Here is a 13,785-nt window from a genome sequence, read left to right as displayed (position 1 = left end):
TCACAGCATAAACAGCTGATGTTCAAAACTGCAACTGCTCAAGGCTAGCAGGGTGTGAATCAGACTGTGAACCCAACACAGCAACCAGAGCCAGAATACCAGCTCTATCTTCCCACTCAGCAGGTTCTCAGGGAAGGTCTTGGTGAGAGCTTCCAAGGTCTGACTGTGGACGCTTAACCAAGCTTCTGTCTCTAGATAAAAAGATTCTTGCAGTTATCTGCTCAGAGTTTTTAAAGTAATTTTTGTATGTACAAGCTGTCATCAACGTATCAATAGTATTGGTATGCATATGCTACCGGCTATAAACATTAAGCATGTTTATACATGCTGAGCTCTACAGAAACTGAACCTTTGTATCTCAAAAAAAAATCTAAGTTTAGTTTTTAAATTAATCTGTAGTGCCAACATGACAAAAAGTATTTAGCTGAAGTGGCTATAATGGAAATCTTGAACAATGGAAGAATGGAGCTAAATGAGAAGGAAATGGTCTCAGTATGGTATTCCTTCATTGCTCCTTGTTACAACAGGGCAGATATTAGCAAATCTAAAAATATTTTAAGGATTTCTGCTGTAAGACAGGGTATGTTTTGTGCATGTACATGCATGCCACTGCAATGTACCCCTCCAGCCCCCCACTCAGTCTGCACAGATAATTAACTAATGCAAGAATTTCCACCAGCCTGCCTGAAACAAAATGATCACATTCATACTTTGTACTGGTTTTAAACAACAAAAAAGTCATTCCTTGGGATCCTGATTGATTTTATTTACGAATAAAGTATCACAAAAATTCACAAGGCTTTGAACGAGAACCACATTCATGCAGTTCGCATAGCAACAGCCATCCTGCCGATTCTGCCCTCTTCTCTGAAAGCATTTGACAGGCCTTTGCACCAAACAAGTAGGACATAACAACAACCCTCTTAAAGCAGTCAATGCTAAAGGAACACGGGCACAACTATACCGCAGATAAAACGCTTTGTGACACATGATCCCACCCTGACCCTTTCCATTTCCCATTTCCTGCCCAGAGGACCCCTGCCGCGCTCCCCACATTTACACCTCCCACACAAGATGCGGTGTCTGGGGCAGAAGCAAAGTCCCGGGGCCGGGGCCGCCCCGCCGGCAGGGCGCCCATGAAGCCCGCCCAGGCCTGCGCCACACGCGGGGCCGGCCCGTGGGAGCAGGCGCCTCGCTGCGTGTCCGAGGAAGGGCCGTGGCGGCTGCGGCCCCGCCAGGGCACGGCTAGCAGCGGCTCTCGGCGACGGCACCTGCCCGCGGCGTGGCAGACCCCGGGGCGGCGGAGCTGGTGCTGCCTGGCGGTGGGGTGGCAGGCCCCGAAATGGCGGCGCTGGGGTCGGCGGGCCCCGAGATGGCGGCACCCAGCCCTGAGATGGCGGCGCTGGGGTCGGCGGGCCCCGAGATGGCGGCAGTGGGGTCGGCGGGCCCCGAGATGGCGGCGCCCGGCCCTGAGATGGCGGCGCTGGGGTCGGCAGGCCCCGAGATGGCGGCAGCGGGGTCGGCGGGCCCCGAGATGGCGGCGCCCAGCCCTGAGATGGCGGCGCTGGGGTCGGTGGGCCCCGAGATGGCGGCAGCGGGGTCGGCGGGCCCCGAGATGGCGGCGCCCGGCCCTGAGATGGCGGCGCTGGGGTCGGTGGGCCCCGAGATGGCGGCGCCAGGGCTGGCGAGTGCGGTGTCGGCGCGGGGGCGCCGGCGGAGCCGGTGCGGGGCGCGGTGGGTTGCCTGGCGCCGCAGCTCTGCCTCGAGGCCGGGGCAGCAGCAGGCGGCGCCCGGCCCCGCGCCGCAGAGGCCTCGCTGCAGGCGGCGCGCCCAGGGCCGGTGGCTCTGGAAGAGCAGGTAGGCGAAGGGGTTGAGGGCGCTGTTGGCCGCCGCCACGATGCCCAGCGCGGCCAGTGCCTCCCGCGGGCCGCGGGCGCCGGGCCGGGCGGGCGCCGAGGCGAGGCCGAGCTCCAGCACGCAGCGCGGCAGGCGGCACAGCGCGAACAGCGCGATGAGCACCAGCGTCAGCTGCAGCGTGCGCGCCCGCGCGCGGGGCATCCCGCAGCCACCACCCCCGGGCAGCGGCCCCGCGCGGCGCCGCCTGCTCCCCGCCGCCGCTGCTGCCTTGTGCCCACTGGCAGCCCAGACGGCGAGCAGGATGCGGCCGTAAGCCCAGCAGAGCAGGCAGGCGGGCACCACGAAGCCGGTGGCGGCCCCGTAGGCGGCGTAGGCCAGGCCGTGCCAGCGCGGCAGCTCCTCGAAGATGCTGCGGCAGCGGGGCCCGCCGGGGCGCGGCGCCGGGCGGAAGACGAAGGCCTGCGGCAGCGCCAGCAGCGGCGCCAGCAGCCAGCCCAGGGCGGCGAGGCGGCGGGCGGGCAGCGGCGGCCGCGCCGGGCGCCGCACCACGTGGTGCCGCTCCAGCGCCAGCAGCACCAGGACGTGCGCCGAGGCCAGCGGGCCGCTCCGCTGCAGCAGCGGCAGCAGGCGGCAGGCGGCGGCCCCCGGCGGCCAGCCCGGCCCGCGCAGCTCGGCCGCCAGCCGCGGCAGCAGCGCCAGCCCGCAGCCGCAGAGGTCGGCCAGCGCCAGGTGGGCGATGAGGAAGTCCATCTTGCGCCGCCGCCGACGGCCCCGGCCGCAGCAGCCGTAGCAGCGCAGCCGGCACAGCACCAGGCAGTTGCCCAGCAGCGCCAGCAGCAGGACGGCGCCCGCCGACGCCGCCCGCGCCCGCCGGCTGGGCGGCCACTGCCCCCCGGGGGCGGAGAGGTTGAGGCTGCCTGCCGGCTCCGGGACGCTGGAGAGGTTGGGCACGGCTGCCGAGGTGCTCAGGCTGAAGGGGTCCTCCATGGCTCCCGCGAAGTCCCGGCGGGGAGGGAGGAGAAAGGAGAAGGACAGCGCTGCGCCGGGCGGCCCCGCTCCGCGCCTCCCGCCAGGCACAAACTTTGTCGGCAGGCGGCGGCGCTCCCCGCGCCTATATAGGGGCTCTGCCCGTCATGGGGCGCGGGGAAGGGGCTGCGCACCCCCGCGGCCAGCGCGCTCCCCTCCCAGCGACCGCCCCCCGCCGGCAGCCCCGCGCCTTGCCCGCCGCCCCCCTCCAGCCCCCGTGCTCCCTCCGGCCTCCGAGCGGCGGCTTTCGCTCGTGTACCTGCAAGGGCGAAATCCGCGCCTCGGCGGCAGCGAGCGAGCCGGCGGCGACGGCGACGCCTGCGGCAGCGGCGTCCCGTCCCGGCGCCGAGGTGCTAGCCGCATGGGCGCCAAGACCAGCCGCGCTGCGCCCCGCTCCGTCAAAGCCAAGCGAGGCGAGGCGAAGGCTGTGCGCGCACTCCGCTTGGCGGACGGCGTCCTGTTGCGCGGCCGCGGTGGGCAGCGAGTACCGTCTGCTGCAGGAGGCAGCGATCGCACTCGCGCGGCGCTCGGTGGTGATATTTTTATTGTCTTATTTTTTTTTATTATTTTTTTCCTCCCCAAGCACATTTCGAAGAATAGAGCAGGAATTAGCAAAGCTTGTATTAATGAATTACTACTCATGAAATGAACTGTGTTTTGATCCAATGATGAATCCTTCTGCTACACCAACTCCCTTTTATTGTAATTGCCACCAGATGGCACTTTGATGCAGGGATGCCTCCATCCAGCATCTTATAAAGTGACTCAGAATACATTAAAGAAGCCAAACTCTTTAAGAAAATGTTAAGAAAAATCTAACTAATTTGGAAATCCACTTAAAGCTTCGAGGGGAGGATAGCCTTCCTCTTTTTGATCAAAATGTTTTAGATTCAGTTCCTAGATACTTAGGTTCATTGCAGGAATTCAGTTGTGCTTTGCCATACTTTGATAACTAAGTAGCTTGGGAAAAATTTGTCGTTTTTACACGTTTATTTCAACTGGCAGATAACATTTTATCAGTTCCACTAAATCCAGGAATTAAGTTGTGCTTAGTGAGCCACATTTTGGTAACTAGGTAACCTGGAAAAAATATTTTTACATTTTCATTAGTGATTCCGTACATTTGGTTTCCAAACATACTATTGCATATATTCAACGTTCTAAAACCATGTGTTTTTAAAGATAGATAACTACTCATCTGGGGCAGTATAGAGAAAAAAAAAGGTACTCTGCCTTGCCAGATGTTCTAAGTAAAGAGATCATTGTATTGATCCCAAAACTTAATTTACACTACCTAATGGCGTTTATGCCTCTAATTATGCTAAGATTATTCCGCCCAAGAACACAGGAATATGTATTTACGTTGCCACCGCGGTTAGGTCGTTGGTTTCCGTGAAGCTGAACACGGCTCATCCACTCCCTTCCTGGCAGGGTGAGGTCGGTTCCGTGAGGCTGTACTGTGCCATACTGTACCTGAGCACACCTGTTTTTTCAGGGCCGATGACGGTTACTGCATGTGATGCCGAGTTTACACTGAAAGCTGTCGGGACGAGGGCTGCCAGTTCACACGTATTTGCAGTGCGGAGAGCCGCCGCGCCCTGCCCGAGCCTGACAGAGCCGGCGCTGCCCCTGGGGGCGGAGCGCGCGGCGCGGCCGTTGCTGCCGCGGTGCCCGCCGGGAGCTGTAGTGCCGCTCGCCCGCGCGGCGCGCCCTCCGGAGGCGGGCGGCTCGCCCGCGCGGTGGGTGTTGGGAGGCCGGCGGGGCGGGGGCGCGGGGCGCGTGCCGGGGCGCGGGGCGCGGGGCGCGTGCCCGCGCGCGGGGGCGCGTCGCCGTGAGAGGAGGGCGGCGGCGTCGGTGGCGGTCCGCGCGCGCCGGGGGCCGAGAGGGCGTAGGGAAGCCATATCTGGGCATTTTTGGTGTTAGTTTAACTCTGTTTCGTCCCAGCCGGGCAAGGGACCGGCTGCTCCGGCACTGCCCACCCGCCCCGGCGGGGCTCAAGCCCGGCGGCGGCCCACCCGCGGTCTGGAGGGGGGAGGTTGGGTTGGGGCTCTAGGGTGTATCCGAGCAGCTGTGCTTCTCCTCGCCCCGGGCGTCCCGGGATTGTGGGCGAGACGTGCGTTGGGTGCAGCACTGCTGCGCCGCTGGGATGCGGCGAGGTCCGGCGAGGTTTGCACGGATGGTTGTGCTTTCTGCCTGCTGTTTAAACAGAGGGATTTTTAGCTTGGTTAGTGACCTGGAAAAAACACAATCAAGCAAAATGGATTTTTTAGTTCACCTTATGTAGCGTGTAATGAGAACTACACTTTCCAGGGAGCCCTACGAGGGCAAACAAAACACCAATTTCATATGCTTTTAATAGGTGGCTGTTTACTTGCTTAGCATTTCCATGGTTAGGGCCTAATGCCATTAGTCCCGCGGTTTCGGGAACGGGAGGGAAGCAAGGGCCGGTCTCTGCGGCAGGTTCCCACCCTCAGATGGAGCGCTGCAGAAACGGCATCACACCAAGGGCTGAGAGTTGCCTGCTGGAAAAGTGGAAAAGCCTGTAAAATGAAAACCAGCTTGGAGAGCTATTAGACTTCTCTTCCATAATGTCCTCCTGTCCACCCAGGACTGTTCAAGTTTGAAATCTCTCCCTTTTTGTTAGTACTTCACAAGTATACTTCCACTTCATGGGTAAGAAAGTGTCCAAAAGTAAGCTTTCAATAAGACAGCCTAGTTGCAGGTTTTTCTTGCTATTGAGTCTTCTTCAATTGCCCATCTTTCTTCAGGGAAGACAGTCTTCTGCCACAGTGTTTTTTCTTAAACTCAGGACTGCATTCACAAGTACCTGTTGCCTTGAGGGCTTTGTTCTGGAGGACCTGGTTTTGCTGGGGCTGTTGTTATACAGTTGGTTGTAGATAAACATTTAAGTCTTTACATCTCAGTCTACCTGTAAAATGAAGCAGTTTGCTATTATTACTTGTTGCAGTTAATAAATATGGGGTGCACAACACACTAACAACCAGGTTTCAGTCTTGGGCGGCTGTGTAATACATGCATACAAATGCAGGCTGGTTGTAGAAATGAACACCAAATGAGTCCCTCACTAAATGAACCGGGGATTTGGAGCTAAGTGTTATTTTAATACTGATTGGGACATATCTACATGTCTATATATGTAATTTTTTATTGGTGTCTTCACAAAAAATGCAGGCACCTGTATTTTAAGGTTCTGGCCAATCTGGAAGTTTATACACAGAGTTGGCCAAAAGGTGATACTAAAAATTGGGAGTTTCCTATTCTAGGTCTTGTGATTAGATTGCTACATACTATGCATATTTTCTACAGAAAATAAGAAAAATGTGAATATTGGATAGTTCTGTGAGTCTGAAAACTGGTATTTCACTTTCTAGGAAAGATTTGGTAGAGCTAATTTTTTGGTATCTAGAATACAAAGAATCTGTACTTACAGTTGATTATGTATAAATCAGAAAATCACTGGTCTTGAAAATAGCACAGTATTACTTATACTGGTCTTCCTGATAGAACATCTTATTAGGAAACATGTAGTTGTTGAGCCTGAGTACACACGGGAATGTAATAAATGATTTCTAAACATGGTTTTAAATTCAAGTGACCCAGTCGGTGAAAGGCAGTTGTGGAAGTGTTGCTTTTAAAGAGAAAGGCAGTATATCCAACTCAGAGCTGTGCTAGTCTGTTATCGCAGCAGCCCCAGATCTTCTCCCCTGCTTTATCAGTCCTGGCACAGTTTACTGCGGCCGTGCTGAGCCTTGCGTAAAGCTTGCTTTTTTATGTTGTTGGGGCAAGCTACTATCACACACAAAAAAAGCTCTTTACATAAAGCAGCACTTTGATAAAAGCTGCTACGCATGTGAACAAAGCAAGCCTAGGTGTGGTGGGAATACTGAAGAGAGACAATGTTGGAACTCATTATTCTGAGCCTTCATTTCTTCATGTGTTTCCTCATCTCTGTTGTGATCTGGCGTGGATCTAAGGTACTGTGTGGCTTGCTGCATGACTGAGAAGCTCTACTACTCTTCGTAACTCTTTGCCTTCTTTGCAACTTGAATATTGTTTGTCTGCGGTTTGTCTTTACTGTCAGTGTGTACAAAGATTTCTTTCTTTAGCCTGATTTTCAGGGGAAGTGAGGGTAATATGGTTGTGCTATGAGTGTATGAGGGGTTCCAAAGTAACTGGAACACAGCCGCTAATTGCAACCAAATTTGAGAGGAAGATTAAAAGTCTCAAAGACAGGATGTTCATACAAGTTTTATGATAAAAGAGGGAGGCTTACTTATGCTCCCTGTTGAAAGAGGGAGCCTATTAGACATTTGAAATAAGTAAGGGGAGAAGGGGAAAGGCAGAATACATTTACTAAAAAGTCCTGATTTGAGTGGCCCTTTTGCAGCCAATGTTTTTACTTTTTTATCAACTTACATCAGTTCGTATTTCTAGCCATATATTATTTAAACAATACTGGATTTAAATGCAAATGCTAATTTTTACATTTACAGCAAATGCGATATTTTACATTTAGTGTCCTTGTATTTGTTTGCATATAGGTTTTGAGAGAAAATGGTGATTAAAGTGTAAATAAACAGATTTAGGAATTATCTTTCTTTGCCTCGGGTATCAGTTTGCAACAGTCAGTATTTCCAGTTCCATTAATGAACACATTGGCTAAATGTTTTTATCAAACTTCTGTGATTTATTTCATGTGCATATTGATAATCTTTTCTGAAAATTTCTGTTCCTTTCATGTTACATGTAAGATGGATAGTGGCCATTCTGTGACTAAGGCATCCATTCTATATGTAGAAATCCAAATATGAATTCTTTTATATTTATATTTTTTGAACTTTTTGCATTTTCAGGACATAGATTTGCACAGCTCGAGCAAAGGAACAGTTGAAATGGAGCCTGATGCTATATATGTTGGTAAAGAAGATGACATAAAAAAGTCCCAAAGAATAACCACGAAGGTCAATGACAGAGAAGTAGTCATTTTCTACCATGAAGGGAAATTTTATGCTATGGATGCTCACTGCTACCGTAAGATATTTGCACATATGATGTTGATGTCATAACAATTAAGCCTAAAATTTGTTACATAGTTTAATATCATTTTCTACTATGTTTTAGATGCAGGAGGTGCTTTACATCTTGGAGAAATAGAGGTATGTAAGCATAATAAAAATAATGCATGTAAATGTAGTAATTTGAAATCTAATGTATTTTTGAATAGTTTTATCTGAATATAATATTGAAAGAAACAGGCATCTATGTAAGAATAACATTGCCTATCACCCTATTTAGGATGACATTTTATACATTTTTTATCTCATGAACCTAAAATGAAGTGAGAAATAGGGTTAGAATATGATTCCTGTTACTGTATGGGTGCATCCCATAGTGGTAGAGTATTATTATTAGGCAGTCATACTATGAACATTGGAAGAAAAGGCTGATACTGTACACTTCTTGGACATAGTTCTCCAGCACCAAATGAATTACCAGTCCAGTTTGCTACTGAAATGATGGTGCTCTTAGGAATTGAACCTTATATTCCTGCATGAATGGTGCAGTGCAGTACAGCTAAATCACTAGGCGTATCTTTTGACATAGAATATCTTCCAAGGAGAGGAAGAGTCGGAAGTCAGTGACTCAGTGACTCACTTTTCCTCTCTTTTTTTTTTTTTTTTTTTTTTTTTTCTCTCTTCAGGATATCAATGGTCAACCATGTATTATTTGTCCTTGGCATAAGTATAAAATTACTTTGGAAACAGGAGAAGGATTATATCAAGCCATAAACCCTATGGAACCATCACCAACACCACAGTGGCAATCAAAAGGAGTGAAACAAAGGATTCATAAAGTTACCATAGACAATGGAAATGTTTATGTGAGTCCTCCAGATTTGTCTGTAAGATTTGACTCAGACTATTATGCTGACAAGTACAAAAATAATGGTGATTTCACTATGGAAAAATAAAGCAAATTGCAAATAGCAGAAGTGGCTGCCATAAAGTAGAATCCTGGTGAATGTCCCTTTGAAGAATCATTGTCATCAAATAAAAAATTTAACATGGCTGTAAAGATTGTTTCCAGATGAAATTCTAATGGTAAGGTTATGTTAAAGCATTGAATAATGTAGAAATGAAAAGATAAAAATAGAAGCTCCTATATTCTCAGAACTGACTGACCTTGTGCCAGGGAAATTTTGCTCTTGCCTTTCAAAAAGATGTATGTACAGCAGACTGCTTCATAATACTTGACATTTTAGAAATCTAGAATTTGCTAGAATTCTTTTAATTTTCAGGAGGCAGAGTAGTATAGAATATTACTGCTTATAAAACACATTGAAAAGTTTAAGTTAAATATATGGTATAAAGGTTATGTATGTGTATATATATGTATATATGTTTAACAGTTTATACTTATAATGCTTTCTGTATAAGTGACATTGAATTTTCAAACTTTTTAGATATGCAAGTAATCTCTGATCTTTATTAATCTAAAGACTCAGATTTTCACATAGAAAAGTACAATATGTGAACATATTTTACTGTGCTTCTATATGCCTATTTGCATATCACTACTTTGGTTCCGTAGAAGTACTTGTTTTCTTCTTCCTCACTGAACTCCTTTTTGTAGTACATCATATAATGTCACCAATACTTATCATACATAATTCATTCTTCCTGATTCTATTGCTGAGTAAGAAAGAAGCTGTCGGTTTTTTAAAACTTATCTTAAACATGTTCTTATGCATTCATTTTTTAAAAATATGCTTTCTCTTTAGATCTAAAGTTTGGTCTCTCTGTGTGAATTCACTGCATAATATCAGATAATATCAGATCTGCCCTGATAAGCCTGCTCCCAGGACAGAGAAAGTTTTCCTCTATGTTGTCTTGCATGAAAGGTGGGTTGTGGGCTGAGACGTGGTAGAATCTCCTACCCAGCCCACGCAGTCAAGAGAGCTGCTTCTAGTTTCACAGGAGATATTCTGTGAAAGCTTAGCATTGGCCTGGAATGCTTGACCTGTCTATCTATTAACATGTCTGCATCATGGCTTCAATTTTGCAGAGCGCATTTTTGGTGTTTTGTAGCTGTTTGCAGAAATCCTGTGTTACTCAGGTTCAGTTTCAAGCTAACTGGTCTTCCTCTGTGAGTTTCTTTCATTTGTTTACTGTATTGTCTTAATGTACGAAAATAGTAAGCAGGTTCATGTTAGAATCATTTTTCATATAAATATATTTGAAAGTACTGAGGAGTAGTAGAATATCAAAGGAAAACATCTGTACCTGATTCATCACACTGAAAAAAGTCAATCAATTACCAATTTATGTTACTATATGAAGGATTCATCATGTTTAAATTTAGATGTCTGCACCTGATTGTTTCCCCTTATATTGGTTTTGTAGTCAGTAGAGAGAAACTGGCAACTTTTAAGATTACCTATTTCTAAGTTTTAAGGTAAATCTGGCCTATTTTTGTTGTGTATTTTAGAACTGCATCATAGAAATGCATTCCTTCTCTTTCTCTCATGGGCCATTGAATCAGCTGGTGCTGAGTAGTTCAGATGTAAATGCTTGCCTTCTGTTAGATGAATCACATCTTGCTCCTCTGCTAGAAACTGCTGTTATTTTCTGGCCAGTTTTGTGTAACTTTTTTGTGTATTTTTCTTTCTTACCCTTCTTGCAGCCACAGTGCAGATGGCAGGGAGGTAAGGAAAGAAAGTGATGAAGTGATACCGCTGCTACTCCAAAGGACCTGGAGCATACATTGCTTCGGGTCCTGCTGAGGGTGAGGGGATACTGCTTCCCTTTCTTCCCCTCTACTCCACCTAACTTCACTTGTAATGAAATTTCAACATATCTTGTGCTATTGAAAATCATACATCATAGAAAAATATTGTATAGTCCTCCAATATACTCTCATTGATTTGTGTGATTGCTATGATAGATGATTTCTTTTGTTTGTTTGAGGGTTTTTTCCTAGTATAAAGAAACTTTGGGGACATTATGGTAACAACAGATACGGTATTCATAAAGACTGTAAAATATGTGCAGCTCATATTAAGCATTCAAATAGAGCAGCAAATAGCTCACAGTCTTGCCTGAGCTGTGTTCAGAACTGCAGGTGCAGAATGAGGTGTGGGAATACTATTGCTAATTTGCTTTTCAAAAAGAAATTCAGGAAAGCCTTGCTTCTGTAGAGGGCACACATAGTGACTTTCTCCATCTCTCTCCTTCTTATCACTGCCATTTTTAGTGTTTTATCTTAAGGATTTTTCTTCTTGAACAATGTATCTTATTTTTAATTTTTCCATGTACAGCTTTAATAAAACTTGTCCACTTAAATTAACAAAGATACAGTTTAGTGTAAGAAGTTATGATTTTAAGTAGGATGTTTTTGCCCATTTGACATTCAGTACAATGCTAGTAATAGGAAGTTTTACCTCCGGTTTCATGTGCATGTTCATATTAGTAGAATAGTACTCAGTCATTTGCAGCAGTGAATTTTCTAGCTTAAAATCCAGTGAACTGCTTGATCATACGCTTACTGTTAACCATGTGAAATCAGTGGAATTTCATGTTCATGCTTAAGTGCTTTGATAGACCACATTTATTAAGTACTTTACTTCTATAACAACTACATACAATTTGCAAACTTTTTAAGAGATTTTGCTTTAAAATACATTCTTATTCACAGAGAGATGGCACTTACTTAATTCTAAAGTTTGTCAATCAGTTCGTTTTTCCCTCAATTCTCTTGTTGATGGTCATATAAAGAATAGAGAATTATTAAATTAAGTGGTTTTGGGCAAAGGAGGGAGAGTTGACTGGCTGATAGGCTTCTGTTTTTTTTGTCAGCAAAGAAGAGAACCTGCAGCATTTTAAGATAGTTTTGGCAAATTGGATATTTCTTTATCTAACTTCCATGATAAAATCATGCTCCTGTTCAACAGCTGCGTAAAGTACTAAAAAGGTTGTAACCAGATGATGTGGAAAAAATGCTAGAAGACAGATTGTGATGACTTCTAATGTAAGAAATAAAAATATTTCAGTTGCTTGACAGTTACTCCTCCTAATGTCTTTTCAGAGCAGTGCTTATGCTTTTCCAGAGTCAGGTACAAGCTATGTCTCACTTTGTGGCCCAGGCCAGCTCCACAGTATTGTATGGCACTTCCAGAAGTGCATGGATTAGGTGCTTTACCGTTGGCCGCGTATCTCCAGATTTGCTTATGCCACTTTTACTAGAAAAGAGCCATGTCTGCATGCTGTCTTTTGTCCTGCCAACCTACTTTTTTTAGGCACAATTCAGACATCTTCACACTAACCAATGTACTCCTCAACTTGGGAATGTTTGGTGACGTATACATTCATGTTCAGTTCCTCATTAAATATACTGAAATATTAGGCAAAGAAATGGAAAAGACTGAGGCTAGCTGGAGAAGGGATCCAATAAGGAGATTAATAAGAATGGGTGGAGAGAGAATACTGAGGGAGCTAGGATGAGAGTGCTGAGACTGGCAGAAGTAGGATGAGGAACTGAGACCAAGTGCAAAGAAGTTAGGAATATCAGGGCAGGTGATCAGTTGGCAGGTAAAAAAAGAGAAGATGTTTGGAAGTCATGAGGGAAATTTCAGAAAAAAAACAGCAAATGCAGCAAAAGATACTTTAAGAGCAAGAAGAATGGGGCATCTAGGACTATCTGGGGAAACACTAGTAACAGTAAAGGAAGATTGGGACACAGCTATTTGAAAGCAGAGACTAACAGATGAATAAGGATGTGAGGAATGGTTAAGTTAAAGGGGGTGGTATTGAGATGATGTTTAAGGGACAGTGAAGAGGTAGAAGGAATAGTAGTTGTGGACAAGAGACCAGAAAGTCATTGGCTGCATAATTTAAGCTCCCTGTAGAGATGTGTTAATGCAAAATTGCAGAAGTTATTCTCTAAATCATTCAAGAGAAGTGTTTTGTTGGCGATAGTTTTGGGGGTTTAGTTTAGTTTGAAAAATGTGCAAACACCATCTGTTTTCCCTGCATTAATCAGCCTAGCAAAGAACAGAGAAATGTATTTTATGCTTTGGCTTGAAAATTTTCATGATGACTCTGCAAGACATTTAAGCTCTGTAAGCTACTTCTAAAAGCAACTTGAACAGAATAAACAGTTACATTTATTCTATCATGAAGCCACCTCTTTGAAAAAGCAAGATAAAACCTAAGACTGCAGCTATTCTGCTTAGCCCGTTAATGACTCTTACTGTGTGAGATGAAGAGAGTGCCCTGATGGGCATCGACTGTGGTGCTCGAACAATGGGATTGTTTTGATGAAGGACATGCTTGAGAAATACGGTTTACTATTGCAAACTCTAGTAATTAAAGCATCAAAGTTTATGGAGGAAAGACTATTCCAGAAATAATTGTCTTATATGAAAGTTATGGTAAGATGTGTGTTATTTTATTAAAAAATTAGTTGCAATTAATTTAACTATTAATTAGTTGTGATTAATTTTTCATTTAACATGAAAAAATGGAACTATCATTTGTGGCTTTCCATGATCTGCTGGTATTTTGCTGAGGCTGTGATGGACTAAGGACCCAGGCAACACAAAGACTGTTGGTAATGTCTTTTTTATTAAGCCAACTGCTGCAGGGGGGAAAAACTACTTTTTCAGCACACTGAAGTAGGGCTCTACTGCCTGAAAGCTTTTCTCATTTTTCCATCTATGCGAGTTGTTTAAACAAAGATACTATCACTGCTTGCAAATGACCTGCCTTGACTTGTGTTGACACCCAAGATACTGACACACCCTGTTCCCATTCAAGTAATAGGTATCAAATTTTTATGATGCTATATTCTTAATAGCTTCAGAAAAATTCTATGCTTACTGAT

General features: G+C 46.1%; 1 protein-coding gene across 3 annotated transcripts; it reads left to right on the top strand.

Annotated features, from left to right (window-relative positions):
* The first annotated feature begins 5,901 nt into the window (after positions 1-5,901).
* Positions 5,902-13,375, top strand: RFESD (Rieske Fe-S domain containing). Of its 3 annotated transcripts, none has more exons than XR_009961224.1 (5): positions 5,902-6,878; positions 7,758-7,935; positions 8,026-8,060; positions 8,606-9,805; positions 9,970-13,375. XR_009961224.1 is itself a non-coding variant. In XM_062600174.1 (4 exons), the coding sequence occupies exons 1-4, from the start codon at positions 6,801-6,803 to the stop codon at positions 8,873-8,875; spliced, it is 561 nt and encodes a 186-aa protein (XP_062456158.1). In that variant the 5' UTR covers positions 5,902-6,800; the 3' UTR covers positions 8,876-13,375. The 3 variants fall into 3 exon arrangements, 1 of the variants encoding a protein (XP_062456158.1); XR_009961225.1 differs by having other exon boundaries at positions 8,606-10,050; positions 10,588-13,375; XM_062600174.1 differs by having other exon boundaries at positions 8,606-13,375.
* The last annotated feature ends 410 nt before the right edge of the window (positions 13,376-13,785 follow it).

Source organism: Rhea pennata, chromosome Z (genome assembly GCF_028389875.1).
Source record: "Rhea pennata isolate bPtePen1 chromosome Z, bPtePen1.pri, whole genome shotgun sequence".
NCBI lineage: Eukaryota > Metazoa > Chordata > Aves > Rheiformes > Rheidae > Rhea > Rhea pennata.
Note: the sequence above shows the minus strand (reverse complement) of the source record. Positions and strands in the feature narration are given on the sequence as shown.

Coding starts and splice junctions, on each gene's coding strand:
- RFESD (XM_062600174.1), top strand. CDS start 6,801: ATGTTGGAACTCATTATTCTGAGCCTTCATTTCTTCATGTGTTTCCTC. Junction 6,879..7,757: donor TGATCTGGCGTGGATCTAAG/GTACTGTGTGGC, acceptor TTGCATTTTCAG/GACATAGATTTGCACAGCTC. Junction 8,061..8,605: donor TACATCTTGGAGAAATAGAG/GTATGTAAGCAT, acceptor TTCTCTCTTCAG/GATATCAATGGTCAACCATG.